The 21,589-nt window shown below is 58.2% G+C and overlaps 2 protein-coding genes across 3 annotated transcripts; one reads left to right on the top strand and one right to left on the bottom strand.

Annotated features, from left to right (window-relative positions):
• Nucleotides 1-101: 101 nt before the first annotated feature.
• On the bottom strand, nucleotides 102-1,923 carry LOC128831357 (uncharacterized; the record flags this gene model as incomplete). The annotated part of the gene is given in 5 exon segments (XM_054017669.1): nucleotides 102-325; nucleotides 568-712; nucleotides 715-1,238; nucleotides 1,330-1,557; nucleotides 1,560-1,923. Coding segments are annotated over 5 exon segments (1,485 nt in total), but the record flags the coding sequence as incomplete, so codon positions are not given.
• A 5,775-nt stretch (nucleotides 1,924-7,698) lies between these two features.
• Nucleotides 7,699-17,540, top strand: LOC128830924 (zinc finger protein 585A-like). Of its 2 annotated transcripts, none has more exons than XM_054016853.1 (6): nucleotides 7,699-7,788; nucleotides 9,072-9,227; nucleotides 9,702-9,915; nucleotides 10,301-10,414; nucleotides 11,163-11,276; nucleotides 11,589-17,540. In XM_054016853.1, exons 3-6 carry the CDS (start codon nucleotides 9,813-9,815, stop codon nucleotides 14,093-14,095), a joined length of 2,838 nt encoding a protein of 945 aa, XP_053872828.1. In that variant the 5' UTR covers nucleotides 7,699-7,788; nucleotides 9,072-9,227; nucleotides 9,702-9,812; the 3' UTR covers nucleotides 14,096-17,540. The 2 variants fall into 2 exon arrangements, with proteins under 2 accessions (XP_053872828.1, XP_053872827.1); XM_054016852.1 differs by having other exon boundaries at nucleotides 11,586-17,540.
• Nucleotides 17,541-21,589: the final 4,049 nt, after the last annotated feature.

The following is a 21,589-nucleotide window of genomic DNA, read 5'->3' as shown; positions in this document are numbered from 1 at the left end:
GTCTCTGTCAAGGCTCCTCTCCTCTCCAGAACACCGCGCTGGCCCCGGCTGCTCTCTCAGCTCCCGGCAGCGCCCTGCCCCGCCCGGAACTACATCTCCCATCACGCCGTGTGGTCCCGTTCCCGCGCGGTGCGTGAAGTCCCGCGTGTTCTCGCGAGATGTCTGGCTCCTAGCTTTCCCGTGAGCCTTTGCGGGGCCGCGCTCAGCTGCCGCGTCTCCACGGAGCTGGCTGAGGGTGAGCGCGTCCGCGCGGCGTCGTCATTACGTTCCGACGTGACGTCATCCCGCGAGGCTGGGCGGCCGCCGCGGTGATGCGGCTCTAGGGCTTAGCGCGGGAGTTGGACTGTGTTGCCATAACAATGCGCGATGACGTGTTCCCGCCACAAAATGGAGTCACAGGGTGACGTAAGCGCCGCTGCCGTGACGTGCGGAGGCACTGGCGGGGGGTGTCTGGCGACCACGTGGGGAGTTGGGGTGTGGGGCTGGGTAGAGCGGGTGGGTGTGGGGAGAGGCTGAGTGGAGGGGGCGGGGTTAGGTTGGGTGGAGGGGGCAGGTGTGGGGAGAGGCGGGGTGGAGGGGGTGAGGTTAGGTTGGGTGGAGGGGGTGGGGGTGGAGAGAGGCGGGGTGGAGGGGGTGAGGTTAGGTTGGGTGGAGGGGGTGGGGGTGGAGAGAGGCGGGGTGGAGGGGGCAGGGTTAGGTTGGGTGGAGGGGGCAGGTGTGGGGAGGGGGCGGGGTTAGGTTGGGTGGAGGGGGCGGGGGTGGAGAGAGGCGGGGTGGAGGGGGCAGGGTTAGGTTGGGTGGAGGGGGCAGGTGTGGGGAGAGGCGGGGTGGAGGGGGCGGGGTTAGGTTGGGTGGGGGGGGCAGGGTTAGGTTGGGTGGAGGGGGTGGGGAGAGGCGGGGTGGAGGGGGTGAGGTTAGGTTGGGTGGAGGGGGCGGGGTTAGGTTGGGGAGAGGGGGCGGGGGTGGGGAGAGGCGGGGTGGAGGGGGTGGGGTTAGGTTGGGTGGAGGGGGCAGAGAGAGGCGGGGTGGAGGGGGTGGGGAGAGGTGGGGTGGAGGGGGCGGGGTTAGGTTGGGTGGAGGGGGCAGGGGTGGGGAGAGGTGGGGTGGAGGGGGTGGGGAGAGGCTGAGTGGAGGGGGTGGGGTTAGGTTGGGTGGAGGGGGCGGGGGTGGGGAGAGGCTGAGTGGAGGGGGTGGGGTTAGGCTGGGTACAAGGGGTGGTGTGGGGAGAGGCGGGGTGGAAGGAACCGGGTTAGGTTGGGTGGAGGGGGCGGGTGTGGGGAGAGGCGGGGTGGAGGGGGCAGGGTTAGGTTGGGTGGGGGGGCAGGGTTAGGTTGGGTGGAGGGGGCGGGGGTGGAGAGAGGCGGGGTGGAGGGGGCAGGGTTAGGTTGGGTGGAGGGGGCAGGGGTGGGAAGAGGCGGGGTGGAGGGGGCAGGGTTAGGTTGGGTGGGGAGAGGCGGGGTGGAGGGGGCAGGGTTAGGTTGGGTGGAGGGGGCGGGGGTGGGGAGAGGCGGGGTGGAGGGGGCAGGGTTAGGTTGGGTGGGGGGGCAGGGTTAGGTTGGGTGGAGGGGGTGGGGATGGGGAGAGGCGGGGTGGAAGGAACTGGGTTAGGTTGGGTGGAGGGGGTGGGTGTGGGGAGAGGCTGAGTGGAGGGGGCGGGGTTAGGCTGGGTGGAGGGGGTGGGTGTGGGGTTAGGTTGGGTGGAGGGGGTGGGGGTGGGGAGAGGCGGGGTGGAAGGAACTGGGTTAGGTTGGGTGGAAGGGGTGGGTGTGGGGAGAGGCGGGGTGGAGGGGGCAGGGTTAGGCTGGGTGGAGGGGGTGGGTGTGGGGAGAGGCTGGGTGGAAGGGGCAGGGTTAGGTTGGGTGGAAGGGGTGGGTGTGGGGTTAGGTTGGGTGGAGGGGGCGGGGGTGGGGAGAGGCGGGGTGGAGGGGGCAGGGTTAGGTTGGGTGGAGGGGGCGGGTGTGGGGAGAGGCGGGGTGGAAGGAACTGGGTTAGGTTGGGTGGAGGGGGCAGGTGTGGGGAGAGGCTCGGTTGAGGTTAGTTTTATCCCTTCCAACTGCCCCGTGATGAGGTGAGTTAGGAGTTGCGCTGGCAGAGGAATTACTCAGGCTGCTGCCAGGGTGGGAAAGTGACTGGGACTCGGGCTGGAATGGAGAAAAGGGAAATTAAGGGTAGATATCAAGGAAAATCCCCTAGCGTATCCGTGACAAGCCTGTAAACCCATCTCCTAAGGCAGTGGTTCGCAACCTTTCCACACTACTGTTCCCCTTTCAGGGGTCTGATTTGTCTTGCTACCCCAAGTTTCACCTCACTTAAAAGCTACTTGCTCACAAAATCAGACATAAAAATACTGAAGTGTCAGTGCACACTATTATTGAAAAATTGCTTACTCTCTCATTTTTACCATAAAGTTATAAAATAAATGGATTGGAATATAAATAATGTACTTACATTTCAGTGTATAGTATATAGAGCAGTATAAGTAAGTCATTGTATGAAATTTGACTTCACTAGTGATTTTTATGGAGCCTGTTGTAAAACTAGGCAAATCTATAGATGAGTTGATGCACCCCTGGAAGATCTCTGTGTACCCTGAGGGCTACGCGTCCCCCTGGTTGAGAACCGCTGTCCTAAGGGAAGGGACGGGACAGGAGCCCCGTTAGACAGGACATTACACACTAGCTCTATAAATGGACTGTAGGGGACCGTCGTGCCATGGCCCCTGGAGGACGGAGGACGACTGTAGCAATCTCGGTAATAGCTGGGAACAAGCTTTCAGCTCAGCTCTGTTGATGTTTGTCCAACCCGCTCCCTGCAGTGCTAGTTCTGTTTGACTTGAATTGAGGGGATGGGCTGAAGGAGACTCAAAGGTGCACTGACTGTTTGCCAGTCTCTGGCTGCTAGTAGCGACAGCCTTGTATTGCAAAGATGCTCAGTCTCACTGCTCTGGGACCTCTGTGAAAAACACATCCTGTGTTCGAGTCTCCTGGGGACAGGCGCTTTCAGCTTGGATTGACCCTTACTGTCCAACATCCCCCTGTGCTTAACGAAATATGGAAAGAACTCGAATTGCTGAAGGAGCTAAAGTGGCTGAGCTTGGGTGTCAGGCAGCAGGATGGGGGGGAAGTGCACTTTCTCTTTGTAGATTCAAGGGTTTAGTTGTTCTACTCAGATGGCCTAAGCCTGCTTCCCAGTGTCACCCTTTCTGATCTGAGTGGTTAGCCAATATCTGGGGACTTGTGGGTTGTTTCTATTAGAGCAATCGATGGAATCAGGCATTTCTTTGATGCATCCCTATTTATCTACAAAGAGTATGCAAAGTCCTGTCTCCCTGAACACAGCAGGAATCAAACAATTGGAGAGAGCTTCTTTGCTCATGGTTCCAAGCCCCTTTCCAGCTAGCACTCTGCCCAAGAGCTTTCTCTGAAGGTCATGCTACAAATGCTTCTCTGGCTGTCTCTGGTACTTCCCTGCTGCCTTCTCTGTGTGCCTCTCTGGTGTTTCTGACTGCTTCCCTCCACGCATGCATGGCTCCATCACAGCAATACCCCCCTCCCCCCCCCCCCCGCAAATGCTCAGCTCCTTGCATATGGCCTGTGTTTTGGGTGGTGGCTCCTATTGTTTCAGCCATCTTATTCCATAAAGGACTTAATTGTTTCTTACATTTAGCCTGAATGAAGGGCAGCTTTTACCCACACCCGCTTCAAGCGCCCACCCAGCCCCCAGCACAGCATTGGGCACTGTGGGATGGAAAAGCCCATCAGCACCCCCACATCAAGAGGCTATCACAGGTATGCCTTGGAAAGTGCTTTCTGGGTGGGTAAAGCAATGATTTCCGTGTATGTCTTTATGTGAGGTGGTCGAGGAGCACTGTTAGGGGGCTTATTCCTTCACCCTCTCACTTCCCTGGTCCTTCTCGCATGAACAGAGAGCAGCAATACCCGAAGTCCGAAGGTGCAAACAATTCAATGTTTATTGGGGTGAACTTCCAGCAAGCATGATTCCAGTTTCCTTCCTCAGTGTCCCCCTTCCCAGCTCTGATACCACAGAGCCTTGCCTGTGTCCCTGTTCCAATTCCCCCACCCCAAGTCCCTGTTCCCATTCTCCCCTTACTTCCTGATTGACTGCAGACTATATAGTAAAACCTGAGTTCTGCTTAGCTATACCTTAACCAATCATTTTACTGAAATTTAACTAACCAATCCTAACATATTGTAACATGGTTATTTAACCAATTATATCCCACCACCTTAATTGATTTACACCCAACAAAATGAATTATACAGCAGACAGAAACAATCCCAGAACCTGACAGATTATACAGACAAACAATAGGGAAGTGGAGACTACAATGATAGAACAACACAGAAATGAGGATTTCACATCCCAGCTATTGAGAAGTGAGTTCTTGCCAGACAGGATGCTGCTGTCAAACTAAGTTTCCTTTTAATCTTCTAGGCTCTTCCCTTTCTCTGGAGGTGACAGGAATATGAGGACAGGATTGGATTCCTAACAGCCCCAGATTGCCTTATTTCCATGTGACGGGTTTGGGATGTGAGGATGTGACCGTTCACTTCCCAGTTTATGGCTGCCCCTGCTGCTTAGCCCAAGGCCTCAGCCTAAGAACAGAGCCTCAGACTGTCACAGTACGACAAGGCCCTTACACAGACAGACAGTGATTTTGATTCTTTCTTTTATACCTCTAGAACTAGCTACGTGATAAGAATACACCTAAATTCTGAAAGTCTAGGCCTTTGCAGACAGGCCTGAATATCTCTATCCTAACCATCACCATTGCTTGTCTCAGCTGATATGGGTGGGTCAGGAGTGGTCCTCCCAGCAGTTATAAGGGAGTGAAGGCAGGGTGTACAGTGGCCCCTGGGTCTCTCCTCTTCTGTGCTCCCTGCAGTGCTAATGTGGAGGCTCGACCCCATCCCCTCCTGCCTTCCTGACACCTCCCTCCCTGAGCCAAACCTGTCCCTGGCTGCCTGCCAGTCGGGAGGCCCCTCTGCACCGGAAGCCCAGCTCTGTTGTCTTTGTAAATAGAACGAGGGGCCAGCGGAGGGATTTCTCTGGTTTCGTTGCAAAGTTCCCGGGCAGTTTTCCTCTCCACGCTCCAATGGCCCCTCCAGCAGGCTCGGCCTCTTCCCTTCCTTTTGGCTTCTTCGTGGGACTGGGGTGCGCACACAGGGCTTCCTGGTGTGGGCTGGGCAATGCCTCACTTGTTTCAGGGGGGAGTGTGGCTTACTGACGAGAGCTGGGGACTGGAAGTCAGGATGCCCAGGTTCCAAACTCAGCTCTGCCCTGATTTCCTGAGTAGTGCTGACCAAGTAATTTCCTGTGCCTCGGTTTCCCCATCTGTAAATGGGGGATGATTCTCTCTGTGCCGCAGAGGTCCGAGTGCCTGATTCTGCTGTCATGCAGACCCTACGCTGCTGGAACTCGCCGATCCTCACCGGGGTGAGATCATCGCAGGCTCCTTACTCTGGTGCACTGCTCCAGTTGCCAGGAAAGGTTGAGAACCACTGATCCAAATGAGTTTCCTTAACTGCTTCCTGTCTTACCAGCCGAGTTCTGAGAATGGTTCTGCCTGGCCCAGAGTCTCGCCAAGAGCTGCCACAGCACTAATGGAGCTGGCGAGGTGGTGGTGGGGGGGGCTTTTATTAGAATTTGTGGCCCAATACATCTGGGGGTGCATCAGAGGAGATGAGTGTGGAAGTCCCTCAGCCACTCCCAGTCACCAGTGTCTAACCGGCCTGATGGCACTTGGCATGAAACTTCTTCCCCGACACTTCCCCTAGGCTGCATAGCTTAGCTGGTATCCATATTGCCCTCCCGTTCCTTGAATGCTCTAGAGAACCAGGAGCAACATGGATTTTAAAGCATCTGAAGGTGCTGAAGTTCAAAGCCTGTTTTCTCAGCTCAAATTCTGGTCTGTGGTTATGCAACATTTCCCAGCGAGTAGCTTTCCTGCAGGGTGCTATGTCCTTCCAGCACCAGCCCGGGGCGAACGTTTCCCTTCAGAGCGGAGCATGTGGGCACAGATGAAGAGGAAAGTGCAGAAAGCTCCACACAGAGAGGGTAGAAGAGACGACGAGTGTTCAATAATGCTCCCGCCCCAGAAAAGTGGAACTAATGGCGTTTGCGAGGTAAAGCAGGTGCTCTGCCCGCTAGGAGCACACGACAGCACTCCAGGATTAGCTACAGCAAGGCTCCTCTGCTGCCAGGGAGAAAAATAACGAGCGGAGACTGGAGGTAATTCCTCCCTCGTTACTACGGACATCTGGGACAGGTACATCAGTTCAGTTCAAGTGCAAGGTCAGCCTGGGTCCCGGGGGCCAGGCCTGCCTGGGTCTGAATCCCAGCTCTGATACTCACCGGCTGCAAGGCCTGGGGAAAGTGACTTCCCATCGTTACTGCCTGCTACGTGGGAGTGCTTTGAGGATCGGCTAACCATGGTCAGGCGCTTTAGAAATGGGATGTTCTCTGTCAGCGCGCAGGGCCAGGCACTGGGAGGCGTGCAGCTCTCCTGACTCCAGTGGGGAGCTGATAACCAGCCAACCCCTCCGAAAAGCAGGGGCTGAGTGCAGTTGTCATGCACATCAGACTTAACCCTTCATGTGCTAGCTAGTCAGAGTTGGAACACACGCAAACACTGGCTACTTTGTAAAGGTTTGGCAGGGGGCTGTAGTGTGTGAATTGGGGAAGGTTTCTGGCAGCTTCGAATGAGGGGTGGGGCTCTTGTCCGGAGTGCTGCCATCCTATACATCTCCCTGCCCCCCAAATCCTGCATTCTGTGCTGGTCCCCCTTTCTCAAACAAGATAGCGCAGCGATAGGAAGGGGATAGAGACGAAATGGAGGCCGGGAGAGATTGAGAAGACTGGGACAGTTCAGTGTAGAGAGGAGGAGACAAAGAAAGGACTGGATAGACAGGTAAATCAGGGCTCTCCTTTATCACCGCCTACACTGCAAGAACAAAGGGCCGTTCAGTGACTGGAAAGGCAGCCCATTTAAAACTCATCAAAGGAAGTAATTGGTGCATAATTCACCTGTAGAACTCTCAGCCACAGGATAGCACTAGGGCCAGGAATCGCTGAATTACTCAAACAAACGATGGGAGGAGGGGAAATCCGGGTCTGCCGATGTGCACTCTGCATTCCTGCTTCCTGCAGTGCTACCCTTCAGGGCTGTGTGTCTAGCCGAGCTGGTGGGCTGGGATAAAGGGGCCCTGCTGTCACTGTTATCAGGGACTGGAGAGGGACAGGCTGTCTTCATGTTGTATCGGGCGCTGCTGGGAGCTGTAGTTTTCTCTCCCCTCCCCCATTGTGTCCTGTGAAGCAGGCTAGGCGACACTCACGTGTGGTAGCATCCTCTCGCCAGCATGGACTACAAGTCCCAGGAGCGCTGAGCGGGCTGGTCTTGGGGAAGTTTGCAATAACAGGAGCGCTGTGAATTCAATACAGAGCCTGGGCTTAGCTGAACTCTTTCCCTAAGATGGCTGGAGAGAGGTGGGATGACCGTGTCAGTCAAGTCTCTCTCTGAGCAGCTTCCCAGCCTTTGGGTTGTGCCTCTCTCCTGTCCCCAGCCCTGGCTTATTAGCTCTCCTTGCTGTCAGTGCAGGGATCTGCAGCAGCCGCTCGAAGAAGCTGGGAGAAGGGACGATTCGACTTACCAATCCCAGTAAAAGGTGAAGGGACAGGATCTCGTCCTCACATCCTCCACACAGGAGCCACGGCATCTTCCACCGAGGCGTCTCCGATGGGAAAGTGCCTGCAGGGGGTGCTGCCCAGGTAGGCCGCAGCTGGGGAACTGCAGGGTGCCAGAGGCTTGCCTGACTGCTTGCTGTCTTGGGCACACACATTGCAAACAGGAAGGGGTTCATTCTGCTTTCTATTTCCTCCCATCACAGAAGAGAGGAAGGTGGTGCTGTGGTGGGCGGGGGCTGCCTTTGATCCCTTGTTGCTCTGTGAGGGTTTTGTGGTGGGGTTTGGACACTCGCTGGGGGAATTGGAGACCTAACAATGCGTCACCCCATTTCTTGTTACTTTGTGCCTTCCTGCGCACTCCTGGCTGAGCGCCCTGCCCCTTGGGGACAGGAACCGGGCTGCTGTAATAGCCTGATGAACTGTTCAACATGCGCAGTGTCCACACCTTGTCTGTATGCCTGGCACACGTCTGGGGTCCCAATCCGTCTGGTACCCCCTCCTGGAGGTGTGGAACCCTGCGCTCCAGTTGCCCTAGGCCCCAAGACCAGCGCTGATTCCCCAAGTCTTCCCAGCATTGAAGCTCTGCCCGCCCGGGCACTCTGGTTTACAGGTTAACCCTACAGTAACACAGATGTTGCAAAGGTATTTCTGAACTCCACACACCTCACTCATACCCAGAGCACAAGGGATATACAGCTATGGAGAAGTAACAAACAGCTGCGTGCAAGACCCTGCCTCAGTTTCCTCACCTTTCCTGAGAGCCCTTTGGGTCTTAGTCACTGTACTTCCGGGAGTCCAGGATCCTTCTGGGCCCTCTCTCCTCCTGCCCAGCTTTCTCTTTGGTTCTGGGCTCTATTAGCTAGAGACATTACCTACTGTAAGAAATACAGCTTGACTGTTTTCCTGGGAGGGAGGATGCGGTGTATCCCAGATTCACTGATGGGGAAACTGAGGCACAGCAGAGAAAGTGACTTGCTCAAGGTCACATAGTGAATCAGTGGCAGAGCTGGGCGTAGACCTCCCAGTCCCCTGCTCCAGCCACTCCCATATGTGAGATGCTGCCTGCCAGCAGTTTGTTCACAGGCGTGTCCCCTGTCCATTCCTACCCCAGCTATCCCAAGCTCCTTCCTCCAGACAGAACCTTCTGCTCTCTGACATGACCTCTGCGGCACGGTGAGGTAGGCAGGAGCCGTGGTACCACCAGCCACCCATATTGTACTCAGCCATGTCGCCCGGGACGAGTGCCTGGCACACACAGCCTGTTCTCCCATTTCGGCCAGCACACAATGGCCTTGCCCAGTAGACTGGGGTGGGTGACGGCTGTGCTGCTGAAGCAGGCCGTGCTGAGTGGGGACTTTTTGTTGCAGGTGCCGGTGACGTCTGAGGACGGCAGGATCTGTTTCTCCCCGGCGGAGTGGGCGGCGTTAGCGGAATGGCCGAGGGAGCTGTACTGGGCCGTGAGGAGGGAGAACTACGCGCTGGTCACCTCGCTGGGTGAGGACTGTCTGGTGCACAGGTTAGAGGTGAGATGCCAGGCAGTAAAAGGGCTGGAGAGTGCTGATGTAAATATAACTCTTCGGTCGGGGGACAGTGCTGGGCGGGCTCAGCTGTCACTGATTGAGGAGCCCTTACCTTCTTCAAATCCCTGAAAGCAGAGCTGGTCCAGCCGGTGCATGGGACAGAGCTCTTCCCTCCAGCCCCAGACGAGTGTCACTAAACTCGCTGCCCACCTCACTCTCTCTCACCAGCCTGTGAGCCCGGAGCTGAGGGAAACTGTCCTGGGGCTGCCAGGAGCCAGGCTCTCTGCTTCCTCGCAGCTCCACTGTGCAGCCCTCCCTGGCAGGGCAGAGGGCTGCTCCCTGACGGCAGTGGGTGGCTCTGGGTGTGGCCGTGAGGGGTGCTGGAGAGGCTCACCCTCTTTGCGATGTACCTGGCTGGTTGGTGGGGCATTAGGGAGCGCCTCGTCTCCCTCCTCATTCTGTCCCTCCCCTCCTCAGGCGAAAGCAGCTCCACGCGGAAGAGCGATCAGTCTGGACCCCTGCTGCAGGCTCTGAGAGCCCCATCCCCCACACAAGGCAGTGAGGCTGGCCTGGCGGCTGGGTGTAGCCATGTCCGAAGAATCGCACCCCTCAAAGGAGGGGGCGGGATGGCACAGCGAACTGGAGCTGGGCTGTGGAACCTTTTCTCGCGGCATCACCAGTTCAAATCCAGGTCAGTGCTGCTCCAAGGTCATTGTCATCTGAGCCTCTTTGGAGAGACCCTCATGAAATTATTTGGAGGGCCTCGGGCCACTTCTTAGGCCACCTCCTAAAATCCACCCCCAGCCTGGCCCTGTCACTGTCCATCTTGCATGAGACACTGGCGATTGAGTGGGTAGTGGAGACTTATTCCTCCCCAGGCACTAGAGGGGCTGGGTATTATTGTGCCGTTTTCCGTTCTCCGCTGTCTGACTGTAGCCGTGCTCTGAGCAGCCGTGTCCCTCCACCCAGTGCCAGCTAGCAATGCAGCGGGGACCGAGCCCCGGCTCCCATTGACTTCAGTGCGGGCAGCAGTGGTCGAGCACCTGCTAACAGGAATATTTTCCCCCCCGAACCAGGCCACCCGGCTCTCAAACCTGATCTCTTGTTCCGGATTGAACGAGGGGAACAACCAGGTGTGGGGGTTCAGCTGATCTCTGGTGGCTTAGAGCGTCCACCAGATCCCTGCGCAGGTGAGTGCTCAGCACAACAGCTGGTTAGCAGCACACGAGGTCGAGAGAAGCAGATGAAACCGCCACTGGCTTAATCCTTCCATGTCTTTACTCACTCAGATCAGATGAAATAGAGGTTCAGGGGATGTGTCAGTCGTGGATTTGCACCAGTCCTAAACGACATCTGGCTGTGGCCCCTCCCCTTTGGTTGAGCGGTTCAGGGAGGATTAGTGGACAAGGCAAAGGACAAGTCTAGGCTCTCGAGTTCTAATCCCAGCTCTGTCACTCTGACCCACTGTGCACATTTGGGTCAGGTCACTTAACCTCCTGGGCCTCAGTTTCTCCATCAGTAGAGTGTGGCTAGTGATCCAGACTTGCCTCCCAGGAGACAGGCTGGAGATGGGATTCATTAACACGCGTTCCGGGCTTTGAGATTCTGGGTTGAAAGGCACCAACAGAGAACAAACATTTGGAAGATCCGTTGAAAGCTCACTGTTTTCCTGGCCGGATCTGCTCTCCTCTGTCTGCCAGTCGCCCCCAGGACAGTGGTGAGGACAAGGAGGGCTAGCCAGGGGTGGGCTGATTGTATTGTCCGGTATCTTTAATTCCACATTAGGCAGCAGAGGCTTGGAATAAAGACAGAGGTTCCCCTGGAACTTGGGTTAATTATTTGATTTGTGAAGTAGCAGGTGCACTGTCTCCAGCACAGTGGTGTTGGCACTGGATGCGCCTAACCGTACCTGATGACATCCTCTATCCCCTCCACCAGGCTACGGATTTTTCAAGCCCGATGGTTTCTTCCGGCTTGAGCAATGGGAGGAGCGATACATCGAGGCTCAGCAGAAAGTGGAGGAGAGCAAGATCCTGGGAAGTGCCTGCGTAGGTGAGTGAGAGCAGCGACGGGCTCTGCTCTGGGCTCCCCTTCCAGCGAGGCTGAGATCAGCTCAGGGGGCGGTTTGCTGGACCTGTTGTCTCCCGGGGCTGCAGTTCCATAGCAAAGATGAGGCCAGCTGCCGTCTGCTCTGCCTTGTGCCAGTTGGCTGCGGCCTCTGCTGTTCTTGCAGGCGGCCGGTGCAGCCCTCAGCTGGGTACAGTCTGGGCCCAGCCTTCGGAGCTGCTGGTGTCTGTCGAGTTTTACACCTGGCAAGGAAGGCCCATGAGTTCATGCCATCACTCTCTCTTTGTAATCCAGCAGAGCACGGGGGTGTGAACGCAGTCGAGCAAGAAGAGAACTCGGAGAGCTTTGCTGCAGACTTGGAGCTGTCCCCCGTGGTCTGTGACAGTCCCGACGGCTCGTTTCACAGTCGGCAGCTGGGATCCAAGAGGCAGCAGAGAAACCAGACCAGGATCAAGATGGAAGAATCAGCTGGCTTCAGCAAGTGTTCAGACGCCGTCGTACGTCAGCTAGGGGCTGGGCCTTTCCAGTGTGCCGAGTGCGGGAAACGCTTCCGTCAGAAGCAGAGCCTCATCACGCACGAGAGGATCCACACGGGAGAGAAGCCCTACAGGTGTCCAGACTGCGGGAAGAGCTTCAGCCAGAAGCCCAACCTCCTGACTCACCGGCGGATCCACACCGGGGAGCGCCCCTTCTCCTGCACGCAGTGTGGGAAGAGCTTCAGCCAGAAGGCCAATCTCGTTGCCCACCAGAGAACCCACGTGGGGGAGAAGCCGCCGCAGTGGGGCGGGCTTGGGGGGAAGCCAAAGTCCCCAGCACAGCAGGGAGACCAGGAGGAAAAGCGGCCGTTCGTATGCCCCGAGTGTGGGAAGAGCTTCACGCAGAAACCCAACTTGGTGACTCACTACCGGACCCACACGGGTGAGCGACCCTTCAGCTGTGCCCAGTGCGGGAAGAGCTTCAACCAGAAGACCAACCTGGTGACTCACTACCGGACCCACACCGGGGAGCGGCCCTACGCCTGCCCCCAGTGCGGGAAGCGCTTCACCCAGAAGACCAACCTGGTGACTCACCAGAGCACCCACACGGATGCACGCCCCTATCCGTGTGGGGAATGCCAGAAGTGCTTCAAGGACAAGGTGTCCCTGAAAGCGCACCAGAGAACCCACAGCCTGAGCCAGCCCAGACCCTGTGGGAATGCAGAGCCAATCCCACTCCACAGTCCCCCTGCCGTGCCGCTCCAGCCCACAGGTGCCGAGCAGGAGAGCCAGCGCGACCCCACTCAGCCAGTGCCGGCCCAGAAGATCCCCGGAAGCCAGGCACTGTGCACGTGCACTGACTGTGGTAGCAGCTTCCCCCAGAAACCGCATATCCCACTGCCCCAGCAAACCCCCTCAGCAGAGCAGCCCTTCCTGTGCGTGCAGTGTGGGGAAAGCTGCCCACAAGCGGCTCTTCTGAAGCACCAGCCCGGCCAGGCCAGGGAGAGGCCCTGCGAGAGCGCCCAGTATGGGAGAGGCCTCAGCCTGAACCAACATCTCCTCAGACACCTGGAACCCTGCCTGGGCCCTGGCGACGCGGCGCACGCGTCCCCCGGGGCAGAGCGGCCCTTCATCTGTAACCAGTGCGGGAGCAGCTTTAGCTTTTGGCCGGCTCTCGTTGCCCATCAGGGCAGCCACGCAGGATGGCAGCCGTATCCGCTTCCGGAACGGGGGAAAGGCCTCAGGCCCCGGCTGTCCCTGCCAGCCCAGCAGGATGCGCAGGTGGGGGAGACAGCCTGGACTTGCCCCGAGTGCCGGCGGAGTTTCAGCCAACACAGCCAGCTGGCAAAGCACCGGGAGAGCCACTGGGGCGACAGGCCCCATCGGTGTGACGTGTGCGGGAAGAGCTTCGGCTTGAAAGCCAACCTGATGACGCACCAGCGGCTCCACACGGGCGAGCGGCCCTTCGCCTGCAGCCAGTGCGGGCGGCGCTTCAACCAGAAGGGGAACTTGGTGACTCACTATCGGACCCACACGGGCGAGCGGCCTTTCGCCTGCCCCCAGTGCGGTAAGAGCTTCAGCCAGAAGCCCAATCTCCTCGCCCACCAGAGAACCCACGTGGGGCGGCGGCCCTTCGCCTGCACCCAGTGCCCCAAGCGCTTCAAGGGCAAGATATCCCTGAAGATCCACCAGCGTGTCCACGTTGGGGAGAGACCTCCCGCAAGGCCACCGAGCGTGGATCTGATGGAGGCCCACGCCGGGAAGAGGTGCTGTTCCCACTCCCCATGCGGGAAGCCCTTCAAGGAACACGTTGCCCTGGAGCTCCCCCAGCGAGTGCCCGGTGGGGAGCGGCCGTACGCCTGCCCGGAGTGTGGGAAATGCTTCCGGCAAAAGGTCACGCTGGTCACGCACCTCCGGACCCACACCGGGGAGCGGCCGTTCCAGTGCACCCAGTGCGGGAGGAGCTTCAGCCAGAAGCCCAACCTCCTCACGCACCAGCGGACTCACACCGGCGAGCGGCCCTTCGCCTGCACCGTGTGCGGGAAGGGCTTCAGCTGGAAGCCCAACCTGGTGACCCATTACCGCACCCACACCGGGGAGCGGCCCTACAGCTGCGGCGACTGCGGGAAGACCTTCAGCCAGAAGCCCAATCTCCTTACTCACCGCAGAACCCACTCCCAGCAGAGACCGTACGCTTCCCCCAGCACCACGCAAGCTTCCCCCACGGGGACACCTTCACCCTGCGCCGCGGTGGGGACTGGACCCACATGCGCTTGGCCTGCAGAGAGCGCCTCAACCACCACGTCCCCCACGGCAGGGAGCTCCTGAAGCCAAGCAAGCAGAGATGTGGTGTCAATGCAGCGGGGGTGGCAGGAGCTTTGAAGATCAGAGAGCTCTGCGGGTGCACCATAGAGCACCCGTCCCCTGGGCGAGCCGGAATGAGTAAAGCGTACGCCGGATCGGCGAGCTGTATGGTGACTGGGATCTGGGAACGGGGGGCTAACCCATGCTGCTGCCGCACCCCCAACACCAGACACGGACTGGGGAACGGTACAGCCAGAAGCCAGATCTGACTTCATTCTGCACACACCGAACTTCAGAGAGGACACGGCTGCTGACAGCGGGCAAGCCGGCAGATTGATCCGCACACGTTGCTGCAGGGTGCGAAGAGACGTCGAGTACTGCTGGGAGCAGAGCGAGGGGAGGGTGCAGCAAGCCGGCAGATTGATCAGCACACGTTGCTGCAGGGTGCGAAGAGATGCCGAGTACTGCTGGGAGCAGAGCGAGGGGAGGGCGCAGCAAGCCGGCAGATTGATCAGCACACGTTGCTGCAGGGTGCGAAGAGATGCCGAGTACCGCTGGGAGCAGAGCGAGGGGAGGGCGTAGCAAGCCGGCAGGCTGGGACGCTGCGGCGAGTGTCCCGGGAAACCAAACCCTGAAAGAGACTCCCTGGGCGGGAACGGCCCGTGGAGCTCTCCCCTCTCGCCTCCCTGGAGCTAAATGTGGGGTGGGGGCGGCTCTTGGAAGCTACGATCCAAGCTAGCCTGGGCGTATGTTGTACCGAGGGTATTGCTGGGTTCTGGATCCCCCCCCAGAGCCAGTTGCAGGGCAGTGAAAGGCCGCCTGGGCTGCGAGCTCCAGCCCCTGTAGACGCAGTAACAGCGTCCGTCCCCACCCCCCACAGCACTTCCCGGGGGGAGGGGCAGGAGGCCCAGCCCCCAGCCCCAGAGAAGGCTGCAGTCGGTCTGAAAGCAGTGGGGGCCCCACGAGGACGAGATGCCCTTGTTGGGGAGCGGGAAGGAGAAGCTGTGTGCTGGGGCAGAGCTCAGCTTGATGGCAGGGCCACCGCCCGTCAGCTCAGAACTGAAAACCAGAAGGGGCAGTGGGGGGGACACGGGGAGCCCTGGTACCGGCTTAGCTGAACCACCAGCCTCGGCCAGGTGTGTAATTAGCTCCACGGCGGAGAACAGAGCCATGTTCCAGCATGATACTCCCAGCTACGCTCTGCCCGTCGTCCCAGCAGTAACGTGGCGACACCATGAGTCGTATGTCCCAGATGGGAAGAAAAGAAATACTAATGGCGGGGGGACTGGGGGGGTGGGGCATGCAGAGCCCGTGGCTGCGGGGACAGTAGCATGGGAGGGGGACATGGGGCACACACAGAGCCCCTGGCAGATTGTGGAGGGCAGAATGGGGGGTTGTAACAGGGAGCCCCTGTACTAGAGGGGGAAGGGAGAGTGGCACCCGGGGAGCATGTGGGGAACAGAGGGATGAAGGGACCCTGGTGTGTGCACTGAGTTTGGCCTGCAGCAGTGACAGCGCGTGTGGTGACCCTCTCATAAGTTCTCTTCCTTACCTGGAAACACAGCCAGCAGTCCCCCAGGTTGTTACAGCTAAGGGGGTATCACCTGGGTAGGTCGGGCACTCAGCAATGGGCCGGGCTCCGACAGCTGCCCCCCAAGGCCGTCCCCAGGGCTGTGCATTCCCAGGCAGCGTCTGGCACTCAGGCCTTCCCAGGATCCCTTGCGCTGGCGGCGAAGGCACCGCCTGTGCGTGGATTGCTGCTGTGGGGTGTTGTGGGGACTGAAGTGCCTGCGGCAGATGAGTGAGCAGAGGTGGGGAGGGGACAGCCTGGCCTGTGGGCGTGGCTGGGTGAACTGGACCAAGTGATGAGAAAGAAGAAGCCAGGGCTGGTTGGGGCAGGGGGACCAAATCACATCTTCACTTAGTGACAGTGAGGTGGGGCCTGCGCTGCGCCATCTCTGCCCGGGCACCAGTCCCTGCTGTCACAAGCACCGGCTGCAGGAGCTTGGGACAGGCGGAGGGAAAGGAGCCCTTTGTGTGACCGTCTCAGAGCGGTTCCCACCAGCCATTGCCACACTTGGTCCTGTTGGGCAGTCCCCGCACGCGGGCAGGACGGGCCACTGGCCCTGGCCTCCGCTGAGCCCCAGAGCTGCTCTGCTGGGGCAGGGCTGGGACATGGGCGTGTGCACATGCGAAGCTTGCAGGGCCCTGCCATACCTGCTGACTGGTTCACCGGGACGGCGGGCTGCAGGGCTGCTAGGCCAGTGCCTTTCTCCCGCACTGACCTTACATAGCTCCCAGGAGCGCCGGGGGGAGCTGGCTACGGAACCCACTGGGGCTTTTTGCACCTCGTGTTTTGCTACCTGACCGCGCTCTGTCTCGGTGCTGACGTCTCCTGAAGCTTTGGGCCCCTCCCAGCAGCAGCGGCTGGCTAGGGTGAGAACAAACTAGTGTGTTGCTTCCTTTCGTTCTTGTCTAGCATCCGTAAGTCCCCCGGCATGCCAGCCAGGCACCGCTGTGCAGCAGGGTTCATGGAGCGCGGTGCTCTGGAGGGGACCCTGCCTCAGGCGGTGGGGAGTGAAAGGCTGTACACTCCACAAATGGGACTGGGCTGCTTCCACCCTAGTACGGAGAGCCGTGTGCACCCCGTTCCTGCAGCCATCTCCCCGCTTCCCTCTCACTTGTGGGCATGGAGCCGCTTCGTTCCCAGCCACGGAGCTGCACTGGTGAGGACGCGTCCTGCTCTGGATGTTGGTTAGCGCTGGGCGTGACATGGACTTGTGCCTTCAGAGGAAGTTCTTCGGGGCGGGCATTCTTGGTGCTGCGCTAATACCCACGATAACTGCGCGTGTTTGCACTTGCCGTGGGCACTCACTAGGTTACAGCTGTAGGAATGGGCGTTTCAGCCCCCTGTGGTTGGTAATCTAGGCCTGCCCTGTCCCATGACAAGCCCTGATGTGCTGCCATTGTCTGCCACTGGGCCAGGCGTGCGTTTCCAATTGCCATGGAGCTCATGGACTGGAGGTGGCATGTCACTTCCTTGGGGGTCAGTACCCTGAGGTAGTCAGGCAGAGCCTGGAGGACTGGTAAGGACTGTGCGTTCTGGCTTAGAACACACCTGGCTAGGCAGCCAGTGGGATGGGACTGGCAGGGACGGGAGGCTGCTGGATAGTGCGGGGTGGCACAGTTGCTTAGCATGGTTGGGGACCATTTCTCTAGAATGAAGTCAAACCTGCCGTGTACTCGCAGCCTTTTCATCACCATCTCCTCATGCTGCTGCTGTGTATTCATGGCATGTCCCTGGTGGGAAACGCCCATGTCACCATCCTTGTTAACCCAGCCCCGCCCTCACACCGTCTTTCAGAGCCTGGGGGGTCTATTTCCCCCCGATACGTTCATTTAAAATAAAAGCTTTGGGGCAGCAGGTGAGTTCTGTGTTTGTGGAAATGCCTGTCTGGTTTCGTGGCCTGCTGGGGAGCAAGGCACAACCGCAGAGGGGAACCGGATCAGGGGATTGGGTTCCAGCCTCTCGCTTCTAGGCCGAATTCAGGCCAGGCCAGCAGTAACTGCAAACCTTTGCTCTTGGGTGGCTGGTCAGAGAGAGAGGCGGGTGTCCATAGAGCTCCTAGCTCTCCTCGGTGCTCAGCGTAACTTCTGTGTATTGGCGTCTCTGTGTCTGTCCGAGCAGTGGGGCAGGGAGGTTGGAGCTCCTGGACACCCTGCAGCATTAGGCCCATTGACCTGTTCCTCAGCCACAAAATGTAGGGAGAAACATCCGTCCTCCTCGTGCAATGTCCATGGTGATACCAGGAGCCTGAGCTATCCTAGGGCGAGTCAAGCCCTGCGGTTGGCTGGAGAACCACTGCTGGCCGGCTGAGCGCTGCTCCTGGGGCTGGGATGAATGTGTCCTAGGCAGCTTGGCAGAGACACTGGTTAAGTGATTGAAAGAGTGGCTGAGTCTGGTGCATGGCATGGCTGGGGAAGGGACGGGGGGAGCTGCAAACTGCCTGTGGATCAGCCTCTTGCACGGATGTAAAGTAGCCTAGATAGCTCCTAAGATGCAGCAGGGTTAGTGCGCAGTGTGGTGCTGTGGGGGGTGCAGTGCGCAGTGTGGTGTGTGTGGGGGTGGTGGTGGTGTGGTGCGGTGCGCAGTGTGGTGCCAGGGGTGCAGTGTGCTTGCTCCAAAGCTGCTGCGTCCCGTGGTCTCAGATGACTATCGTTTAGTTATTCTCTTCCCAGGTTTTACACCTGAATAACCCCTGTGCTATTTGCTGGTCCTGGCTGGAAATTACAACTGCTCCCCACTTAGTGTTCTCTGGACACGTCCGCTCAGTGTGCAGCGGCCGTCAGAAAAGTGAACAGAATGTTAAGAGCCATTAGGAAAGGGATAGGTAACAAGACAGAACATATCATGTTGCCTCTAGATAAATCCATGGTACGCCCACATCTTGAATACTGTGTGCAGATGTGGTCGCCCCATCTCAAAGAAAGATCTATTGGAATTGGAAAAGGAACCGAGAAGAGCAACAAAAATGATCAGGGGTATGGAACAGGGTCTGTATGAGGAGAGATTAAAAAGACTGGGACTGTTCCGTTTGGAAAAGAGACGCCTAAGGGGGGATATGGTAGAGGTCTATAAAATCTTCACTGGTGTGGAGAAACACAACACAAGAACTAGGGGGTCACCAAATGAAATTAATAGATAGATTTAAAACAAACAAAAGGAAGTATTTTTTCACACAACGCACAGTCAACCTGTGGAACTCATTGCCAGAGGATGTTGTGAAGGCCAAGACCATAACTGGGTTAAAAAAAGAACTAGATAAGTTCATGGAGGATCGGTCCATCAGTGGCTATTAGCCAGCATGGGCAGGGATGGTGTCAGAAGCTGGGAATGGGCGACAGGGAGGGTTGCCAACCTCCCAGTTTTGCCGGGAGTCTCCTGGAATTAGGCCTTATCTCCCAGAGGCTAATGACACCAAACTCAGAGATTTTAGGCCACTAAAAGTCCGGCAACACTGTGGGGCTAAGGCAGGCTCCCTGTCTGCCCTGGCCCTGCACCACTCCCGGAAGTGGACGGCACATCTTTGTGGCCCCTGGGGGGAGGGGGCAGGGGGTCTCCGCACACAGCTAGTGCTCTGAGCGCTGACTGTGCAGCGCCCATTGGCCAGGAAGTGTGGCCAATGGAAGCTGTGGAGGCGGTGCTTGCGGCGCAGGCAGTGGGCGGAGCTCCTGCCCCCAGGGGTGTAGAGATGTGCCGGCCACTTCTGGGAGCGGCGTGGGGCCAGGGCAGGCAGGGAGCCTGCCTTAGCCCCGCTGCGCCGCTGACCAGGAGCGGCCCCAGGTAAGTGCCTCTCAGCCAGAACGGGCACCCTGAACCCCCTTCTGCACCCCAATCCCCTGCCCTAGCCCTGAGCAGGCTCTAGCACCCAAACTCCCAGAGCCTGCACCCCAACCCCCTGCTCCAGCCTGGGAACCCCCTCCAGCACCCAAACTCCCTCCCACAACTTGCACCCTGCACCCTCTCCTGCCCCTGAACCCCCTACACCAGGCTCAGCCTGGAGCCCCCTCACACACTCCAAACCCCTTGGCCCCCGCCTAGAGACCGCAGCCCTGCCATACACCAACCCCCTGCCCCAGCTCGCTAAAAGTGAGTTTGTGGGGGGAGGGGGGGAGAGTGAGCGACAGAGGGAGGCGTGGATGGGGTGAACAGGGCGGGGCCTCAGAGAAGGGGCGGGGCCTCAGAGAGGGGGCAGGGCAAGGGCATTTGGGTTTGTGTGATTACACAGTTGGCAAGTCTAGCCACAGGGGATGGATCACTTGATGATTCCCCGTTCTGTTCACTCCCTCTGGGGCACCTGGCATTGGCCACTGTCAGTAGACAGGATACTGGGCTAGATGGACCTTTGGTCTGACCCAGTGTGGCTGTTCTGATGTTCCCAGTAGCACCTACACACTTCATTCGTGACAAGGAAGCTAAGAAGAAGATCGCTAGCCCTACGTCCCGAGATACCACAGGTAGTAGTTTTGCCCAGCCCAGCCCAGCACATTGCCAGTTCTCATATCTTTGATTAGTCTTTCAGCCAGGTCCAGCCCACATGCCACTTAGGATTGCCAGGAGTTTGGCTTTCAACTGGAACCTCCGGGCGAAAAGGGACCCTGGCGGCTCCGGTCAGTCCAGTCGGCGGCACAGCAGGGCTAAGGCAGGCTCCCTACCTGCCCTGGCTCCACACGGCTCCTGGAAGCGGCTGGAATGTCCCTGTGGCTGCTAGGCTCGGGCGGCCAGAGAGGCTCCGTGTGCTGCCCCTGCCCTGAGCGCCGGCTCCACAGCTCCCATTGGCTACTTCCCCTGCAGCTCTCTTCTGCTGCCAGCTTCCTGGCTTTATACCAGCCCTGTCTGTTCCTTCTCAGTGGGGCTCCCTCATCAATCAGCTATCAGGTTAATTGGCCTAATTCAGTGATACTCAGACCTCAGTGGTTCAGGAGCCAAATTAGCCATCTGCATTACCCAGAGTCTCAGTTGTGTGAATTCATTGTTTCATTTACTATAGTGCTGTATAGTCCTATTGAAACAGCATGACGGAAAGATTTAGTTTATATACATAGGTGCCAACTCCATAGGTGCTGCGGGGCTGGAGCACCCACAGGGAAAAATTAGTGGGTGCTTCACACCCACCGGCAGCCAAGCTCCCCCCGCCCCCACCCCGTCCTCTCCCGAACGTGGCGTCCCCGTTCCTCCCCCTCCCAGTGCTTCCTGCCCGCCGCCTAACAGCTGTTTGGCAGCGCTTACGACTTTGCAGGAGGGAGGGGGAGGAGTGGGGACGCACCGCACTTGGGGGAGGAGTGGGGCAGGGACTTGGCGGAAAGGGGTGAAATTGGGGCAGGGCCAGGGGCAGGGTGGGGGGGTCGGTGCCTATTTTTCTATATTTGTATTATTCCCACAGCAAAATGACTGACCAAGTATTATTTTATCAACACTTGGTTAATCACACAGTAGAAGTCTCCGGACTGGTTAATCATTCAGTCACACGGTGTTTTAATATCATGCGCTGCCACGAGCCGCAGGAGACACGTTAAAGAGCCACTTGGAGCTCAGGACCCTCAGTCTGAGCATCACTGGTCTAATTCAATCCGCTCTGCCTTGTGTGGGGCGGCCCCCGCATCCCACTTCCGGAAGCTGGTGGGAGCGAGACCTGGACAGCCTATAGCAGGCCTGAGAGAAAGCGAAGTACCTTCCCCGCCTTCTAACTGGCAAGTGGGAACCAAAATGACTGACACTGAAGTACAAGAGAAAGCAAAATTGTCAAGTTTAATTATTATTTTCCACCACAGACGTCTCCGTTGGCTAGGACATCTGCCCGCATGGACGCTTTCCAAAGGATCTCAATTGTCAGCCAGGAAAACAGTTACTGAGCCCAGGCCCTAAGTGTTTTCCCCTTTAGCGTCAAAGTGCAAAAGTATTTTCTCTTTCTCTCTTTCTGGGATGCTCTTTGGAACCTATAGCAGGGTGGACACCAG

This window comes from Malaclemys terrapin, chromosome 2, assembly GCF_027887155.1.
Source record: "Malaclemys terrapin pileata isolate rMalTer1 chromosome 2, rMalTer1.hap1, whole genome shotgun sequence".
NCBI lineage: Eukaryota > Metazoa > Chordata > Testudines > Emydidae > Malaclemys > Malaclemys terrapin.
This window is presented reverse-complemented; position numbering and strand designations above follow the sequence as displayed.

Coding starts and splice junctions, on each gene's coding strand:
- LOC128830924 (XM_054016852.1), top strand. CDS start 9,813: ATGTCCGAAGAATCGCACCCCTCAAAGGAGGGGGCGGGATGGCACAGC. Junction 9,916..10,300: donor CATCACCAGTTCAAATCCAG/GTCAGTGCTGCT, acceptor CCCCCGAACCAG/GCCACCCGGCTCTCAAACCT. Junction 10,415..11,162: donor TCCACCAGATCCCTGCGCAG/GTGAGTGCTCAG, acceptor CCCCTCCACCAG/GCTACGGATTTTTCAAGCCC.